The 18,928-nt window shown below is 35.5% G+C and overlaps 12 protein-coding genes across 12 annotated transcripts; 6 read left to right on the top strand and 6 right to left on the bottom strand.

Moving 5' to 3' along the window:
- Window positions 1-73: 73 nt before the first annotated feature.
- RPN7 (proteasome regulatory particle lid subunit RPN7) lies at window positions 74-1,318 on the bottom strand (the record flags this gene model as incomplete). Its single annotated transcript, XM_003674040.1, has 1 exon — window positions 74-1,318. The coding sequence occupies one exon, from the start codon at window positions 1,316-1,318 to the stop codon at window positions 74-76; it is 1,245 nt and encodes a 414-aa protein (XP_003674088.1).
- A 177-nt stretch (window positions 1,319-1,495) lies between these two features.
- On the top strand, window positions 1,496-2,143 carry YTH1 (cleavage polyadenylation factor RNA-binding subunit YTH1; the record flags this gene model as incomplete). The annotated part of the gene is made up of 1 exon (XM_003674039.1): window positions 1,496-2,143. One exon carries the CDS (start codon window positions 1,496-1,498, stop codon window positions 2,141-2,143), a length of 648 nt encoding a protein of 215 aa, XP_003674087.1.
- A 197-nt stretch (window positions 2,144-2,340) lies between these two features.
- On the top strand, window positions 2,341-3,303 carry NCAS0A11470 (Eisosome component PIL1/LSP1 family protein; the record flags this gene model as incomplete). Its single annotated transcript, XM_003674038.1, has 1 exon — window positions 2,341-3,303. The coding sequence occupies one exon, from the start codon at window positions 2,341-2,343 to the stop codon at window positions 3,301-3,303; it is 963 nt and encodes a 320-aa protein (XP_003674086.1).
- A 324-nt stretch (window positions 3,304-3,627) lies between these two features.
- COG4 (Golgi transport complex subunit COG4) lies at window positions 3,628-6,240 on the top strand (the record flags this gene model as incomplete). Its single annotated transcript, XM_003674037.1, has 1 exon — window positions 3,628-6,240. The coding sequence occupies one exon, from the start codon at window positions 3,628-3,630 to the stop codon at window positions 6,238-6,240; it is 2,613 nt and encodes an 870-aa protein (XP_003674085.1).
- Window positions 6,241-6,658: 418 nt separating this feature from the next.
- FHL1 (Fhl1p) lies at window positions 6,659-9,658 on the top strand (the record flags this gene model as incomplete). Its single annotated transcript, XM_003674036.1, has 1 exon — window positions 6,659-9,658. The coding sequence occupies one exon, from the start codon at window positions 6,659-6,661 to the stop codon at window positions 9,656-9,658; it is 3,000 nt and encodes a 999-aa protein (XP_003674084.1).
- A 190-nt stretch (window positions 9,659-9,848) lies between these two features.
- On the bottom strand, window positions 9,849-10,712 carry PRE2 (proteasome core particle subunit beta 5; the record flags this gene model as incomplete). The annotated part of the gene is made up of 1 exon (XM_003674035.1): window positions 9,849-10,712. One exon carries the CDS (start codon window positions 10,710-10,712, stop codon window positions 9,849-9,851), a length of 864 nt encoding a protein of 287 aa, XP_003674083.1.
- A 433-nt stretch (window positions 10,713-11,145) lies between these two features.
- RPL11A (60S ribosomal protein uL5) lies at window positions 11,146-11,673 on the top strand (the record flags this gene model as incomplete). Its single annotated transcript, XM_003674034.1, has 1 exon — window positions 11,146-11,673. The coding sequence occupies one exon, from the start codon at window positions 11,146-11,148 to the stop codon at window positions 11,671-11,673; it is 528 nt and encodes a 175-aa protein (XP_003674082.1).
- Window positions 11,674-11,866: 193 nt separating this feature from the next.
- SNT309 (Snt309p) lies at window positions 11,867-12,481 on the bottom strand (the record flags this gene model as incomplete). Its single annotated transcript, XM_003674033.1, has 1 exon — window positions 11,867-12,481. The coding sequence occupies one exon, from the start codon at window positions 12,479-12,481 to the stop codon at window positions 11,867-11,869; it is 615 nt and encodes a 204-aa protein (XP_003674081.1).
- A 576-nt stretch (window positions 12,482-13,057) lies between these two features.
- Window positions 13,058-13,480, bottom strand: MRPL51 (mitochondrial 54S ribosomal protein mL43; the record flags this gene model as incomplete). Its single annotated transcript, XM_003674032.1, has 1 exon — window positions 13,058-13,480. One exon carries the CDS (start codon window positions 13,478-13,480, stop codon window positions 13,058-13,060), a length of 423 nt encoding a protein of 140 aa, XP_003674080.1.
- Window positions 13,481-13,687: 207 nt separating this feature from the next.
- Window positions 13,688-14,272, top strand: TMH18 (Tmh18p; the record flags this gene model as incomplete). Its single annotated transcript, XM_003674031.1, has 2 exons — window positions 13,688-13,734; window positions 13,828-14,272. The coding sequence occupies 2 exons, from the start codon at window positions 13,688-13,690 to the stop codon at window positions 14,270-14,272; spliced, it is 492 nt and encodes a 163-aa protein (XP_003674079.1).
- A 159-nt stretch (window positions 14,273-14,431) lies between these two features.
- NCAS0A11390 (Tom20 family protein) lies at window positions 14,432-15,151 on the bottom strand (the record flags this gene model as incomplete). Its single annotated transcript, XM_003674030.1, has 1 exon — window positions 14,432-15,151. The coding sequence occupies one exon, from the start codon at window positions 15,149-15,151 to the stop codon at window positions 14,432-14,434; it is 720 nt and encodes a 239-aa protein (XP_003674078.1).
- Window positions 15,152-15,511: 360 nt separating this feature from the next.
- Window positions 15,512-18,667, bottom strand: LEC1 (Lec1p; the record flags this gene model as incomplete). The annotated part of the gene is made up of 1 exon (XM_003674029.1): window positions 15,512-18,667. One exon carries the CDS (start codon window positions 18,665-18,667, stop codon window positions 15,512-15,514), a length of 3,156 nt encoding a protein of 1,051 aa, XP_003674077.1.
- Window positions 18,668-18,928: the final 261 nt, after the last annotated feature.

Raw genomic sequence — 18,928 nt, 5'->3', positions numbered from 1 at the left:
TTTTTTTTGTTTCAGTAATATTAATATATAGAGATTTTTTTATTCTTTAATTTGGAGTTATATACCTTTATACCTATGCTACATGATCAGTACCAGTAAGCCTAACAGCAGCACCATATTTTTGTAATTTTGTTAACAACCCATCACCTTGCTTAACTAACAAATGATATTGAGCATTTTTATTATCTGGTCTATTGGTTTCCACGATTCCATTAACTCTATCAATGACACAATTCAATTGTTTATTTGGAATGAACTTACCCAAATCATTATCTAGAAATTCTACGGAGACACCAAATGCACTTGCCATAGATTTCAACGATAAAGTCTTGTATGAATCCAATAATTGAGCGTAAACTTTTCTTCTCATTTCTCTGACGAAGAAATCAGCATGTTTATTCAAATATTTACAAGGTATTAACACATTGTCGTAAGTTTCCAACAAATATGGGAAATAACTTGCATAATCTGATGTGTACATGGAGATGGTTAAAGATGAAATTGATTGTAATGCAGATGTAGTGGTCAATAAGGACAATAATTCAGGTGAATCAATAATCTTAGATTTCAAATCAGTTCTCTCTAGGGCGAATAAACCAGCCACTGAAGCATACGTGGCAATCTTTTCATATGTGGTAAGTTCCACTGATGTGAAAGTAGCCAAAGAATCCACTAATAATGCAGCAGCATCCTTAAAATTCCTTACTGCAAGACAATGAATCCCCTTATAGGTCTTGTATCTATTTCTTCTTTCCCAATCACCACCTTTTTCAATCATGGTATTCACTTGTTCCAATTTTTCCTTAACGTAATTCTGATCATTATAAAAGAACCCCATTCTAGTGACGGTAAGCATAATATCGATCTTTGCCCCCGTGGAAATAGCCATATTAATTGCCTTTCCCTCCAACACGGATTCCATTTGTTCTCTGTCCCCAATTTGAGCATAATATTCCCCCAATTTAATAAAGCATTGAGCTCTTTCCAATTCTCCTTCATCGTCTTCCTCCGATTTCTTTATCATTTCGTTCAATTCCTTAATACGGTCGTCATTTCTAGCGACTAAAGTGTTATAGAAAGTCTCATCCCAACTCAAAACTTGTAATTTTTCCACCAAATACTTATAATATGGGGCCATGTCCTCCTTATCGATGGCAGCGAGAATGGTCTTTGTTGTTTCATCGAGCTGTTCAGGTGAGAGACGAGTCTTTTGCGTTAAGGTGAATGCCGTTTCTGATACTTCAAAATTAGGGACCTTGTTCACTGTTGGGTCCTGGTATTGTTTCTTAGTTTCTTGTTCTTCTTCGTCCTGGGACATAGTTCGTTTTTGGTTTGGTTTGTTGGTCTTTAGGTTAAGGTGGCAAATTTTGGAAGGGATCTCTTCTTATTTTCCATTTTTTGGTATTTAAACATTGAAGCGAGGGAAAAGTTCATAGAATACGAGAGAACAGAACAAACAAACCAAGAAACAAAGAAGCAAACAAACAAGAACTTAATGTCAGTTGTTCATGCTAACAATACACGAGAATACCCCTTCAAGTTTGAGCCCTTCCTCAGACAGGAATACTCATTTGGCTTAGATCCAGATCGTCCAACATGTCCCGATTTTGATTACTCGGTGGGTGTATCATCTTGTCCCCGGGGTAATTTATGTCCCATGAAACACAATTTGGGGATATTCCAAAACAAGATTGTCTGTAAGCATTGGCTACGAGGGCTATGTAAGAAGAACGATCAATGTGAGTTCTTGCACGAGTATAATTTGAGAAAGATGCCTGAATGTGTATTCTTCAGCAAGAACGGGTATTGTACTCAAGGTGCAGAATGCCCCTACTTACACATCGACCCGCAGAGCAAGATCCCCAACTGTGAGGATTACGATCTGGGGTTCTGTCCATTGGGACAGGAGTGCAAGAGGAAACACATCAAGAAGACGTTGTGTCAACGGTACATCAACGGGTTCTGCCCGCTGGGGCCCGAGTGTGAGCAGACGCATGTGTCGTTCGACGTGAACGTGTTTGGGGTCATAGAGGACCTGGACCACTACCGGATCAAGAGGGACGACGAGATCAACACCAAGAAGATGGATGAAGAGAAGGAGAGAAGATTGAACGCTATTATCAATGGGGAGATCGACACGTAGGGTAACCGCGCGGCTGTGCACCAAGAGACATTATTGGTGGACACATTCATTCATTCCATTGACAGAACAATCGACTCGTTTCGTTTCGTTTATAAGGAAGAATCCTCTCTTGTTCTCCCCTTCCCTTCTCTCCTCTCCTTTCTTCTCTTCTCTTCTCGTCTCTCCTGCCCTCTCCTTAATCAACAACACAACTAACTATGCACAAGACCTACTCATTGAGAAACGCAAAGGCTCCAACTCAATCCCAACTACAGAATCCACCACCTCCACCAGCAACCACCAAATCAAGATTTTTCGGTAAGGGGGGTCTGGCCTATAATTTCCGTACCAGGACTGCTGGGTCCTTTGGTCCGGAATTATCAAGGAAACTATCTCAACTGGTCAAGATCGACAAAAATTTGATGAGATCCATGGAAGTAGCCTCCATGGAGAGACGTGATGCAGCCAGATTTTTGTCTCAATGGGGGTTGGAGAACGATGATGATGTATCTGATATTACAGATAAATTAGGGGTCCTCATTTACGAAATTAGTGAGTTGGATGACCAATTCATCGATAGGTACGACCAGTACCGTCTAACTTTGAAATCAATAAGAGATATCGAGTCTTCCATTCAACCTTCCAAGGATAGAATGGAAAGAATTAATGAAAAAATCGCTTATTGGCATTATAAGGATCCTCAATCTCAAAAGATTGAAGTCTTAGAACAAGAATTGGTTAGGGCAGAAGCTGAAGAATTGGTTGCAGAGGCGCAATTATCTAATATTACCAGATCAAAATTAAGATCTGCATTCTATTATCAATTCGATTCTTTAATTGAACATTCAGAAAAAGTGGCTTTGATTGCAGGGTATGCTAATGCTTTATTGGAATTATTGGATGATTCCCCAGTGACACCAGGTGAAACAAGACCCGCATATGATGGATATGAGGCAACAAAGCAAATTATTGTTGACGCTGAAAATGCTTTGAATGATTGGACTTTGGATTACGCTCAAGTGAAACCAAATCTTAGTCTAAAGCAAAATCAAGAAATGAGGGGTCAATTCTATGAAGAAGATGAAGAAGATCTACCTGAAACTGAGAATGTCATTGTGACGGAACATGTGACAAAGATAACCGAACCAGTAGATTTGAGACCTTCAGAAGAAGCAACTTAATTTCGTGTCCCCCCCTCTCTTTTAATGTTCTTTTTTTTATTTCGTTTATTTGACTCTAATTTTAATTTGGATATCCCCAACATCAAGTTTAATAATGTCTATTAGTATTTCTATTTAAATTAACTTTATATCTTTTTAATTTTCAATAATTTAATACTTTCGCCAAGTCGCCGCTTCGTGTTTTCAATGTTTAACATCATTTCTCATTTCACAATTTATACAGTATATACAATCAAACTATATAGAACAATCGCAAAAGCATATTCATTGTAATAGCTTACATAGTCACATTTATTGACAGGGACTCTTTTGCTCTTTTTTTAAATGACACAGACAACCTCCAACAACAACAATAATGAACTGGATACAGAACTATCGAAAAATCTAGCCAAATATTCGTTACTGCTAGATAAATTATCCACATCATCGCAAGTGGACAAACTATCCATAATAATTGAAAATGATCGTACCAACCAACAAACCAAATTGAACAATTTCATCCAAGAATCACAATTGTCACATAATAAACAAATCAGGAAATTGGAACTGCAAAGAACAGATCTTACCACTACATTAACCAAATACCATTCCATTTTGTCCAATCTGCAAGCTTCCAATTGGAAGGGACAACTAATTAACAAGAACATCAAGTCCATAGACAATGAAAGGATAATCATCCAAGATACTTTGGATTTCTTAAAGGATATAAGAACTTTGAAAAATAACATCACTTTGATCGATAGTGCCATCAAGGAGGAAAATTATCAAGTGGCAGCTACGTCCATTCAAGAGATTACGAATTTGCCTCATTATGAACAATTGATAAATTCAGAATTTGCGAAAAAGATTGTGCCATCGTCTACCATACCGGAAGAACCCAGTATTCTTCTGGATAATTGGTGTATGGAATTGACTCAATTGTTTAAAGAACAGTTCATAGCCGCTGCGAATGAAAACGATGTAGATACATTGACATTGGTGTTTAAGATGTTCCCCATGGTGGGGCAGGATTCATTGGGATTAGATCTTTATTCTAAATATGTTTGTGATATTATTGCTGAGGAAAGTAGAAAAATTTTGACTCAAAAAATATCTCAGTCGACTAATACCTCTTATTATTCACAGGCTTTATTGCATTTGTTTAAAATTGTTTCCACCATTATTAATGACCATTCAAAGATTATCGCCACTTGTTATGGGAAAAAATTTATGATTCATGTGATGGAAAATGTTGAAAAGGAAGCAGATTTGCAAGCTGGGTTGTTACTAGATATATTCGCTGAATCCAGAAACTTAGATGGCATTGTCAAGGATATTGATGATTGGAATCTAAGGCAAAGAAAGCACGCCCAAAGACAAAAGCAAAGAACAATCAACAATTCAATGAGTGATCATAATGAAGTTGATAATGACGATGGTGGAGATGATTCCAGTATGATGAACTTTTCAATGAACCAACTGGTCGTATTGGTGAATGAATTTTCTCAAATCTTACAAAATTGGTCCATGTATGCCAGGTTCTTTTCTGTAAGATGGAACGAATTTTCAGATTTGGAACCAGCAAATATATTAATTGCACCAACCCCAATTTCCAATAGTAAATTTATTAAAAAACTGAACGAAGAACAGTTTCTTTCCAATTTTGAAAAATTAACAATGTACTACTTACAGAAATCTTTTTCCAATAGTATTTCCATTGAAGAATTACCTAAGCTTAATGACTTGATTGAATTACCAACATTTGTTCATAAAGAAGAGTCATTATATCCAATCACTTCAGTTTTGGAAGATTTATCTTTGCTGATTAGAAAAAATTTAATTTCCAATGTAAACACAGGACAGTTCGAATTATTTCAAAGTTTTATTGATCAATTATCTACATTTATTCAAAATGAATATTTAGTGAAATTCATGCAGGTAAGATTGAAGATGTTACAACCAAAATTAAGTGGCTCGATTGGACTAAAGAAATATGTCCCTAAAATAGATTCCACTTCACCATTACCATCACGTACAGTTTCACCTATGAATACTAATGCTTCTTCTTCAATTAATGCACATGGCGTCCCCAATCTCAAACTATCAAGCTTAAGTAAGTTTGATTTTAGAGGTGCCGCAGCATCAGCATTAACAAATATCCAATCAAATTTACAAACAGGTTTTATTGAGGAAGCAATTACTACTAACGTAGAATCAGCCATCTTCCTCCATCATTATCTGATTTATATTAATTCGTTGTACGTCTCGAAGCTATTGTTCCATAAGTTATTAATTGAAGAACTCATTGAAGAGAATCCTAAGTTACTAAGTGATAACTTCCCATTTAAGGAAAATTCAAAGACATTAATAACCAAATTACAGTCTTGTGAGTCACTAATTGATAAACAAACAGATAAATTAATTAAATGGTCCATCAAATATATGTTTCAAAACATCTTTTTATCCAAAATACGAGTCCTGTTGAATCAATTATTTATTAATGGAGATAATAATGAAAATTTTTATATTGCTGGGATGGATAATTATGAAGATTTAACAAAGATTAACGAATTCGTTAGAAAATGGCAACATCTTATTATACCATATCAAAATGTTTTATTTGATAAAGGTATAAATGAATTGCTGACATTGGTTGTGGAGTTCATAGTAAATTTGTTAGAAAAGAGATTCGATTCATTACAAGTAAACGAGCTGGGTGCCACAAAATTAGATAGAGAATTGAGTTTGTTTATTGGCACAGTTTGTGGATTAAATTATAAATTAAGAGAAAGATTTACAAGGTTGACACAAATTGTATTACTACTTGGATTTGACGACGATGATTTCGACGTGGAAACACAAGATGTGAAGGAGGATATCAGCACTGGTATCGATTGGGTATTGAGTCCCCAGGAACGTATAGAGGCAAGAAAACTCAAGATAGATAGAAGAAATTAAGATTATGTAAGATTTTCTAAATAGTCCTTCAAATTTCTACTCTTATTATGATCACTCTAAACGGTTCCCGAAATTTTTAAGAAATAATAAACAACGGGAAATTTAACAAAAGTAAACAAGATACAAACAAAGTTTAAGTCATCACTTCTAGTGTTTGAGCATTACCGCTGATAACGAGATTCATTTAAAACTGGAGAGTATAGTCATAACTCCAATTTTAGTTATCTTAATTATTTGTTCACTCAGTCAGAAGACAACCCTAATTGCTGCGCTGATATTAAGCGGTTATCAAGAAAAATTGCATTTGTCAAACATATCACCATTTTGAACCAAATAATCGCTGAGCATTTATTGTACTTTTTAAATTAATTTAAGAACAATCAACTTGTAATATTATTAAGAATATCGAACCACTTCGATGGAGGCCGCATCAGATACCTTAGAGAATATTCCACTAATAGATGGAACGAGCCAAGAAATACGAGCTAATCATTCGATTCCTTCGGATGAAATAAGAGATAAATCGAACGAGAATAACGATAAAACCGAAACAGATCTTAAAAAGACGTCACTTGGACAAAATTCTACAGCCAGCTTATTTAATGAAACGGATAATGCCATAAAACAAGATTCTGAAAATATAATTCAGACTGACGTGAAGACGAATACTACCGAACAGGATAGTGCAGATGATATTGGCCAAAAAATTCAAGACCCAGATAGTAGAAAGGAGGATGACAATGATGGAAAAGATACAATAGGCGGTGATGAAGAGCAAAACGATTCATTATCCTCTGGAAATGTTTCTAAGTTACACAACAAGAAAGAAATATCCACCCAAGATGAGCCAGAACAAAATATCACAAAGCAACTTCCAGAGCCCGATGATTCGAATTTAGAACTACACGACACAAATCTCGAACATGATGATTTTTCAAAGTTACTGGAGTTTGATTCAAAAGATGACCATGAAATATTTAATTCGAAAGAGATCCTGGAACATGCTATTTCTTCAGTGGATGAGCAAAACATTGCATTGAATAAAGAAACTGATGATCTAATAAGAGAGACTACGGAAGACATACCATCATTGCCACATTTCTCGTCGCCAAGTCTAAGTTCCATAAAAGAAGAACCATCTGAAACTAACATAAGCACTAAAACAAAGATAAAGAAAGAAAATATAGCGCACTCTGAAGCAGAAGAAAATAATGTACATAATACAGAACTGCCGAAGACTTTTGAAATTACCAATCCCAAGATAGATGAAAATACTCCAGCCTCCATAATATTCGAAAAGAATAATCTCCTTTATCCAAAGAGAAAAAATTCTTTAACACCAGTAATGTTTCAACCACATGAGCTAGTGTCTACAAATCCAAACACAACCGTAAACAGCGCAAGCTCAACGAGGCCAACGTCGGGCCAAGGAAATTGGGATCCATCCAATAATCAAAAGCCAGTGGCCTTGAAGTCACCATCAATCGATCAGCAATCTGCTTTCCCTACAAATGAGCAACCAACAATATTCGCCTATGCAAGATTAGATTTCCAGAGTTTTACATTCTACGTTCAGACGTTACATGCCATTATTGGAAGGCGATCAGAAAATGACTTCACACATAAAGTTGACGTCAATTTGGGTCCCTCGAAATCAATCTCAAGACGACATGCTCAAATATTTTATAACTTTGGTACTGGGAGGTTCGAACTTTCAATTATTGGGAAAAACGGTGCATTTGTCGATGACGTGTTTGTAGAGAGAGGAAATACTGTCCCATTAAAGAATAAGACAAAAATACAAATAGGTCAAATACCGTTCCAATTCATTCTTCCCGAGCAAGAAAAAGGACAATCTTCTGCCAGTCCGGAAACTTTCGAACCAGCAGACATTGACATCGATGATGCCCATGCAATGGAGAATCAATCAGGTGATGAAGATGTCAAAATACCAACACTGTCCAAGAAAGCTGGGAAACTACCGCCAATTCCGAAAAGGAAATTAGACAAGTCAACAGTGAAGAAAGAGAAGAAGCCAACTAAACAACCAAAAAAGGTATATACAATTGATGAAATCCCCGTCGAATACAGAACAAAACCGACGTTTTCATATTCTGCGATACTTACAACATGTATTCGAAAATATTCAAGTGAAAAAGGAATGTCATTATCTGAAATATATGGAGGAATAAGAGAATTGTTCCCATATTATAAATATTGCCCTGACGGTTGGCAAAGTTCAGTTAGGCATAACTTGTCGTTGAACAAATCGTTTCGAAAAGTATCTAAAGAAGGAAAAGGTTGGTTATGGGGCCTTGATGAAGATTATATTGCAGAAAGAGAAAAGCAAAAGAAAAAGCAGGCTGAAGTTGCAGCAGCAAAGGCAGAGGCCGCACAATTAAGATTAGAACAACAGCAATCCCAAAAGACTAAGAAATCGACAACTTTTAATCCCTCAAGAAAATCTAACGCTGGGAGTAATCAAAGTATATCTCAAACATTGGCTGCCAACAGAGCCACTACCAAGAAGCCATCTTCTGGAAATGATCAACAAAGAACTTTAAAATACTTGCAAGAGCAATTGATGATTTTGACTAAAGATAGAAAAGGACTCTCTAAACAAGTTATTGCTAATATACTGACACAAGCTTTGGCCATGACAATTAATCAAGTAACACAGGCAGCCAAGAACAAGGGTATATCAGGGAATCCATTAACGGCATTAATGGATAAAAATCCCCAGCATTTGAACATTATACTTGCTGCTGCCGTCAACGCTGCTACTGCCAAAATCACAAATGGTCAGATTAAGCAATTAGTCTCCATACCGCCTCCAAACCAGCCAGTGACGACACATATTGAGCGGCCAAATACGTCTTCATCTAAGGTGGAAACGCCATTGTCGCCGTCGCATGCAGACACCCAAAATGGAAATCCTGATTTACAAAAAGAGGAAGATGGATCATTTGATCCAACATCGTTATCGCGGTTCTTCCAACCAAGACAACAGACCAAAACGACTCCACCTGTGATAGCACCAAAGCCAGTAGTCCCACATAAACGTTCTCATGATGAAAGTAATAGTGGTAGTAGCTCTGGAGGGGATACCTCTAGTGGTGAGGGCTCTAGTTCCTCGGAGTCAGATTCTGGATCCAGCTCAGATTCAGGGTCAGGCTCCGGTTCAGATTCAGAGACCTCCTCATCGGAGGATTCTGATGAGGAGCGAGAGATTATAACGAAGAAGATAAGAGTTGACGATAATAGTTCTGCACAAGACAATGATGATGATGATGATGATGACGAAGGGAGTTCCGGATCAGGTTCAGAGGCTGAAGGAAGTAGTGGTGATGATGATGACGATGATGATGAAGATGATTCTTCAGGTTCCGATGGCAATGACACAACTAAGGATAATTGAATTTTCCATGGATTGTCAGAGGAAACGTTTGTATTTCTATTTGGGTTATTTGGGTAAAATTATATATAATGGAATTGTGATACATAAATACGGAATTTTAAATTATTCTTGAATTATTTTACTATGTTTGGTTTACATTTATATGAAAGGTCGTTTATAGGGTTTAATTAGTACGTAATGCTATATAAGGTTAGCCGACGACGTTATTAAATGATCCTTCCTTTTCCTTTATTTCCCAGAAAGTTTGTCCAACATCATGATTACCATGATATATCCACCCACTTTCTGTAACATGGTATAGATTAATAGAACCACCAGAATAGGCATCTCTATGTGCGGCAGCTAAAATAGATCTTTTCCCTAAATAAAGGGCGTCCTCAACTGTTAGATCCCACTTATAATTTGTATCTAAAACACCATAAGCAAATGTTTGTCCTGAACCAACACAAAAGATGTCACCCTTAAGTCTTGTACCATCTGAGTCAACATAATAAATAGTAGGACCTTCCTTTTTGGTGTAACCACAAATCATGGTCCCCATCGATAGACCTGCCCCTTTATATTGATAGACTAGATTGCTCAAAATCTTGGATGCGGCAGCAACAGAGATACGTTCCTTTTCCTTTAATTCATGTAATCTACATTGAGAACCCAACCAAGTCTCCCAAAATTGACAATCTGCGGCACCACCAGCCATGGTACCTAATAGAAATGGGTTAATTTCAATAACTTTCTTAACGGTTTGAGAAGCCACCCAATTACCTGCTGTAGCACGAGAATCTACAGCGACGATAATACCACCTTGAAATCTGAATGCTAAAGTTGTGGTACCATGAGCAATTTTAATCTTACAATCAGGATTCTGCGAGTCATCAGTATGTGCTCTTAAGAATTGTTGTGGGGATGCAATTGGTGGGACGGAGATGGAAGGAGCCAGACGTTGAAATTGGTTAGAACCTGTAATGAAATCTTGTTGAAGGTTTTCTTCATCATCATAGTGTAATTCTTTGATCAGCACATTTGCTGGAGTTAGACTGTCAGCTATAGCTTGCATGTTATAGTATTGATGGTTCTTATTGTTCTGATAGTTTTAAAGTTGCTCTTCAATGCCTGTGTTCATCATGCCGAGAGCTCTTTAAGCAATTCTACTTTTGCCACCCTTGCTGTTGAAACCAAATGTCAAATTCAGATTTTCAAGACTGTTCCATCCCAACATTCTGGGATGGTTGGGTTTAAAAGGCATTTTCTTTTCAAACAATTTGAAATATTGAAAAACAAAAAACAAAAGTACCCGCGCAGACTCAAACGCTGAGCGCCTCACGTGACCTGAAATTTTAGTCTTTTCCACTTGGAAAGAGTATACGCACCAAATTGTATCTGCAACTGTTATTCATCGAATCTTCATTATTAATAAAATATATTATATTGGACTGTTTGTAAGTTTCAGATACAGAGAAATCACCAACAAAACACACAAATATCCAAAGATGTCTGCTGCTAAAGCTCAAAACACTATGCGTGAATTGAAGATCGAGAAATTGGTCTTAAACATTTCTGTCGGTGAATCCGGTGACAGATTGACTAGAGCCTCCAAGGTTTTAGAACAATTATCTGGTCAAACCCCAGTCCAATCTAAGGCTAGATACACTGTCAGAACTTTCGGTATCAGAAGAAACGAAAAGATTGCTGTTCACGTTACCGTTAGAGGTCCAAAGGCTGAAGAAATCTTGGAAAGAGGTTTGAAGGTCAAGGAATATCAATTGAGAAACAGAAACTTCTCTGCCACCGGTAACTTCGGTTTCGGTATCCAAGAACATATTGATTTGGGTATTAAGTACGATCCATCTATTGGTATTTTCGGTATGGATTTCTACGTTGTCATGGGTAGACCAGGTGCTAGAGTCGCCAGAAGAAAGAGATGTAGATCCACTGTCGGTAACTCCCACAAGACCTCCAAGGAAGATACCATTTCTTGGTTCAAGCAAAAGTACGATGCTGATGTCTTGGACAAATAAGCTTGATTACTAAATTAATATACAAGAATATTTTTATCATTAAATATTATATTATCTTTAAATCTACTTAATCAAATTTATTGTTATCATCAAATACAACATATATTCTTTTGAATTGTTTATTTATTTACTTATTTGATAGTCTTTTCCATTGCAGTTTGACTTTTTACCTGCCGGTAATAGAAACTGGCGGTTACTCATCTCCAGTAAGAAGATTCTTTACCAGATTGTCTTTCCACTGTTTATTTATTTTCTTGAATGTTCGTTCACTCTGTTCTTGAACAGATTTCCTGTACTTTGTCAAGTCATCGATTTGCTTTTCCTGTGTATTCAGAACTTGTTGTAGGCGTTCGTTATTATTGGCAACAAAATCGTTATTAATCGCCCATTGATTTACTATCGTCTTCGGCAAGCAACTTTTCAAAATAATATGTTGATGTCTAAGGTATGATGAGGATATTGCTAAGATTTCAGGGTCCTTTGGCTTACTAATGCTATATCTGGATGGATCTATGCCGGGATTCCTGGCTCTATATTTCTTTAGAATTCTCTCTTCTTTATCTCTACCCACTGAATCTTTCTTTGAATCTTTGAGATACTCTTTGAATGACAAATTATCAAAACGAGTTTCCTTCGGTATATTCCAAGATCTAATCAACTCAAGAGTTGTAGGATGAAGGCCATCTTGTTTCGTATTATTTTTCTTTTTATTACGAACCAGCTCCTGATCTATCTGTCTTTCAACTTCTTTCATGTAAGTGAAAAGGCTCTCATCTGTCGATTTATCTATGAATGGTAGATAATCCATTGTTTTTCCTGTAAGATGGTTTGTTTAGGTTATGTTCTTTCTGTCAAATTATTAAGTTTCATTGAAGTTAACATTACATTTTTTTGGTGATCGGATTGAATCTTCAACCGAACATTTGTTTCAAATAATCGAATTAATGAATGATTTGACAGTTTCTAATGCTTTGTAGTTTAATATTTTTTTGGGACCTGAGTAATGGCTTAAATTATCTCTTCATTAAACGTAATTTTCTATATTATTATTTATTGTACATTTTAGACCTTCGTGATTATTCTAAATGTGACTTGAATTAAAATAATAAAATTTAAAAAATACAATAACAGAACAGTAAAAAACTTTTGTTATTAACGAAGTTCAACAATAGTATGACTTCTTTATGAATTTTTCTTTAATTATTTTCTTTGTTTATATTGTTTGGAACATTTTTTAATCGAATGAAAAATACTCGAAAGCCCCACTTCATAACATCACTTTGGTACCTGAAATACTAGAGCTAGGATATCAAATTCTTATTATATTATACTTACTTAATATTATCCTCTTTATATACAAGATTTCCTACCAAATGCCAGGCAACTATATCTTATGCTTGAATGCTGCATGAATTGGGGACCAAATACCCCTAACACTATTGTTCAAAGTTTCGACATTATCATTCTTGGTTCTTCTTCTTAAAATATCACCACCAGAATCCTTAAGTAGTTTTAGTTTGTTTTCAATATTATCTATGTTTAAATTTCTCACACATACAACTTTCTCTCTATTATTTGTGTATTCCGCCCTCAATAATGGATGTCCTGATTTCTTCAAGATATTAAACTGTATAAATGGGTATTTCTTTGCCAAGCTGTTTAACCTCTTGGAAGTTAGAAACTCTCTCATTCCCTCAGAGGATCCTCCCCAATTACAATACTGCAACGTAATCTTCTTACATGGGAAGACATAGGCACCAATCCCATTGCGAGGGATTGACAGCTGTTTTATTGCTTTCACGACCATTGGATACACCTATCTGTTTGATATAGTCTGTTAAGATCCGTATTGGTTAATTAGTGTTCTTTACCGATCAAATAATTTAACAATTTCAATATCGGGCTTTCGAATATAAATGGCGTTTTAGGGATAAGCATCCAGGTTTGATCCTTCATCAATTCATTAATATATATTGGAAACCAAAGTAAAACTATCCAAGATACATCATTACTAATGTCATTATTAAAACCAACATCTCATCTACTTTTTTACTCATTTGTGTATGTATTTAAGACAAGAACCGTCAAAACAAAAAAAAACTGGATATAACGGAAGCATCAATGAATGTATACTAACATATTGAAATATTACAGTTTTGGAGGGACCACATTCTATTCATACGTAGCATCTCCCATTGCGTTTAAAGTACTTGAAAAAGAACAGTTCTCCAAGTTACAAAATCGTGTGTTCCCTTACTTTTTCCAGTTACAATCATTTTCTCCTGTAATTTTAGCATTATCTTCACCTGTAACATTAACTACTGGATCATTAATTGCATTGACTTCTGCCTCAGTTGCTGGACTAACTAATTTATGCATTTTGTTGCCATGGACAAGAAAAGTAAAGGAAGAAAGAAAAGATGTCGCTCGCAAATATAAAGATGATAAGGAAAAGATCGAAGAAATGGATGCCCCACTAAGGAAAGAATTTGGGAAATCTCATGGTTTGAGCCTACTTTTCAATTTAGCAAACGCTTTAAGTATTTTAACATATGGAGTTTATCTAACGAAAGGGTTGCTTAAATACGTACCCAAGTAGGCGTTGACAAAAGGTGAAACCTGTGAATACAATCCTCATACATTATTTAAATTTATGAATTTCATTAAAAATATAATTTGACATGATTTTGAATACCATTTACATGGATATGTTGTCGGAGCTATATATTTACAAGATAATACGGATTAATTTCCTATTTCAATTAATAGCAGATTCAGCTTCAACTTCATCATTAGATTCTTGTTTTTCGTTAACTTCTGCTCCATGCTGAGTTTTTTTCTCTTTCTCTAGATCTGACTTTTGCTTTTCTTCGTCTTGAGGTTTAGAATTACCATCACCTTCAGTTTCCATCTCGATTTCAATTTCTTCCGTTTCGGTATCGATTTCAGAAATAATAGGCTCCATCGCATTGGAAGATTCAGAACCACCACTTAAGAAATCAGTTATGTTACTTGGAGGTAACACAGTTATCATTAGGATAATCTTTTCATAAATACTTTCAGGAATAGTTCTTTGATAAATACCCAATAAATCTGTAGGCTTAGGGTACACACACAAGGCTTTGTAAAATTTAGCTGCTGACTCTAGTTCATGGCCAGGAGATATGGTCAAACGTTCACCGAGTTCCACGTTTGTAGTAAAAACTTCCTCCCTTCTTAACGGATCCATTGAAACCGGATCTTTTATTAGTTCTTCAGTTAAAAAATTACGAAGAGATTCTAATTGTTCCTGTTTCGCTTTCTCTTCAGCTAATTTTATTTCTTTGGCCTCTTTCTTTAATTTATTCTTCAACTTGAGTCTAAATTCAGGACTGTTTCTTCTCTGATAATCAAAATAGACAGCATAACCAGCCATACTTACAGCTGTTATGGCGGCCGTTAGGCCTAACGCACGAACAATGGAGTTGGATGAAGACATAATAATTTGTTTCTTTTCAGGCTACTAATATTACAAGTCAATCGAGTGAAGATACCTTTAATGAATAGTACCGGTAATACACCTATTTATAAATTGTCAAAACGTAGGTTGTAGAGAGCGCATGGTAGAAAGGGAATTGTTTTTGTTCCTCTAATTTTCGCATTATCCGATCCTCCAGAGGAATCGCTTTGACTGTTTTTCTGGTGTCACAGAATTGTTTTCAACTGTCATATATCCTTTACCATTTGATTGTGTTTTGGACAATCAAGTTACAATGCTTATTGTATTGAAACAATATCTAATGCACATTTAGATACACATAATATAATTAATTAGTTAACTGTTCATTTATCAGAACCATCATTCCAAAGCTTTTCTCAAAGTCTCTACAAAAGTTTTTGATCCAAGCTTTTCAATTTCACTTTCATCTATCTCTTCACTCAACAAGTCCTTGTATTTCTTCTCTAATTCAATATCAATATCTTTTTGCAGGAAATCGTAATCACCCAAATCCAAGTCCAGATCAACCAAATCCCCATCACCAATCCCCGCTGTCATAGTGTTTGATGACAATACAAGGTTTCCAACATCCTTCCATTTTTTTGCCATTGTCTTGGACGTATTTTTCTTGGAAATTTCATCTTCATGTTTCACCTTGGCATCAACAAGCTTTTTATAAAGCTTACGTGCTTCCAATTTCTTTCTTATGAAGGTATCGAGTTGATCTTGCAGTAATTTATTATCCACACCATCCGTCTTCTTTAAAAGTTCGTTAAAGTCAATTCTTTGCTCATCTGATCCGTATTTACTGCGTTGAAGAAAATTAATAATATGTGATATCCATGTGATAAATCCCTCAAAAATTCCTTCCGTATCATGGACATACACATCGTGAACAAATTCAAAAAATGAATCCTGATGTTTGGTAACTAAATTGTTTATACTATCAACAATATTAAACCCTGTGGTAGTACCTAATTGCCCATTGATTATATCATCAATCAGTTTAATCAAATCCGTCATAAACTTCTCGAAATTTTTTAATGCAATATCAACTCTGGCTACCTTAAATATCCTAACCATTGGTTCATAAATTAGAGTTATAGTAGCTTTTAATAATCTCGACAATTCTGGGTCCTGCCATAACTGTCTCATCAATCTTTTATCTCTTTCTTTTATGTATAATCTTAGAAGCTCCTTCACATGGGCAAAATATGTGCCGAGCCTATTTTCTTCTTCTATGCTCGTTGCATCATCTAGACTAGCGTTGTCATTGTCTACTGTATCTAACTTCCATTCAGCATAAGATTCCAGAACCTCGGAAAGGGCATTCTTGGAGATCAGTTTGAGACTTGAACAATTCATCAAAACCACAACTACTATAGGTAAATTCATGGACTCAGCTTCCGAATGAATTTTCTTCATATCAACATTTTTTTGTGTCTCATTATAGATGACATCTCTCAGACATTTAATAATTTCCGTTGAACATTTTGCCTCATCACTATTCAATAATTTTACTTCTAATGTCTTGATGATAGACTTTTGGTTTTTTAAATCATCTGTTAAAATTGTCGAGAACATCTTTTGCAATAAAGATTGTCCCCCAAATGGTTGAGCCATGAAAAGATCCATCATACCTTTCATTATGGCCATTGGGTTAGTAATTCGCATAATTTGACCCATAATTGCATAAGGCATTAGTTTATGTAATCTACGGATTTGCGTGTAAAACCCATAACTGTTGTCGTTTCCAAGAAACATTTGATAAATGATGGACGACAAATATATCTTACACCAGTCCACAAAATCTTGTAGCATTGGGGATAATTCGGAAATCCTAGTTTTTAATTTGATTTCATTTAGAAGGTCCTTTAAGAAATTTTCGTCTTTTAATAAAGATTCTTTAATAACGTTCATTGACTCTTGAAGGACAAGTGCTTTTTCCAAGGCTACCTTCTGAAATTTCAATTGATTTTCTAAATTAGTAATATCCACTAATTGCCTGTTCCTAATATCCCGTTTTACATCAGGACTAAAAAATGCTTGGTCCAATTTGGATTTTGTGAAAAATTTGCTTAATGTAGAGCTAGAGGATATCTCGTTGTCCTTGCATAGTGTCCGCAAGTATTGTCTCAAAGATGTTCTCATCCTTTCACTTGATAATTTATTAGTCTTTGAATCTACCGCATCCTTAAATTCCTCAAAATTCAGCTCATCGGTATCATCTGCCTCTTCAACACTCAATTCATCGAATAATGTATCACTAGTGTCTGCGTCAAGATCAAGTTTATTAATGAGGTTGCTGTTACTCTTCTGCACTCGATCAGGTAAAGAGATTGAAGAGGAGGCTTCGGAACTTGTTTGTGATGGAGTATCATCATGGTCAAAACTGGCAATTATGTTATCTTTAGGGGTGATTGGTCTTTGTTCAGTTGTTACTAATTCGGGTTGTGTTACTACCGATATCGATTTCTTTGTCTTATGTGGTAGCCTGGGCAGTTTCTTAGCTGGATATTCCTTTTTCAAACTATATGAAAGGTGTTTGAAGTGCTGATAAGATTTGGCGGTATAAATTACCTTATCAGGATTCGACTTATGCTTTATTTTCAAAAGGAAGTAACGACTATTTGTGGGAATAGCATCCTCCGATAAAGATCCATTTCCTTTGGAAGTTCCCATAGACAGCTTAGAAAATAATGCTGTCGGCGATGTAGGCATTACAAGATTATTTTTCATCCATTTAGAAGTTGATGAAATACCTTTCATCGATTTGTTGGCATAATATGCATAACTTGATGTGACTTTACTTGATGAGGGTGTTGAGCTTATTGGTGTTCTTTTATCCTTATTGAACAATTCTGACTCTTTGACGACAGCGACTACGTTAATGTCCCAGTCATTAATAAAGACTGTTTCATTGGTCACTAAATATTGAAGTGTTTCTTTAGTCGGCAGTGCAAAAGCTTCAATATTTGATCTCTGCCTGGCATTCTCTTTCTCCAATATAAATTTATCATTAGTATAATAAATCTTTTCAGTCAATGATCCAATACCAGAGTTGAACAACAGCAAAATAATCTTTGTTAACTTCGTCGATATTTTCTTTCTCTTCGTCATTTCTTCTCTATCGTAACTTTCACTAAAACCCAAGCCCATGAAATGTTCAAAGAAAACCTGAACTTTATTCTGCCAAAATGATTCATCAACTGCCATATTCTTCGATAATAGGGGAAATGTCATCACGAAATTTCTTAGAATATAGCTTGACATGGGAAAGTCAGTTTGTTCAGCATCTAAACGAATTAATTCAGTTAACTTGTTAGAGTCACCCTCTGCAGATTTGGAATTCCTTGCCTGTTTTGGGTCCTCGTTAGTAAAAGGATATCCAAAGTGACGTAGGGCATTCTTATCATTAAATTGCTCTAATTCTTGATAAAATTGATACTTCAACAATTCTCTCTTCAAATAATGCTCTTCAATAGCAGAAAGTGAGAATGACGTATCTTTGGACATGTTCAAATAAACTGAGTCAATAGTACCAAATATGTTTCTTGTCTAAGGAGTTGGATCAATGTTTTTAATTCACTGTTAGTGGTGAAATAAATGTTGAAATTTGATAATGACTTCGTTGCGCCCGCCAACGTAAATATCCTTTATGAAATCTTTAAATAGACCCACAATGAACACACAATCAGTAAAGGGCCCTAAGTCCAAGATCGATAAGTAGAACAATATTTTGAAAGTCAGCGAAGGGTTTTTGCAATACATGGATAA

Source organism: Naumovozyma castellii, chromosome 1 (assembly GCF_000237345.1).
Source record: "Naumovozyma castellii chromosome 1, complete genome".
Classification (NCBI taxonomy): Eukaryota; Fungi; Ascomycota; class Saccharomycetes; order Saccharomycetales; family Saccharomycetaceae; genus Naumovozyma; species Naumovozyma castellii.
Note: the sequence above shows the minus strand (reverse complement) of the source record. Positions and strands in the feature narration are given on the sequence as shown.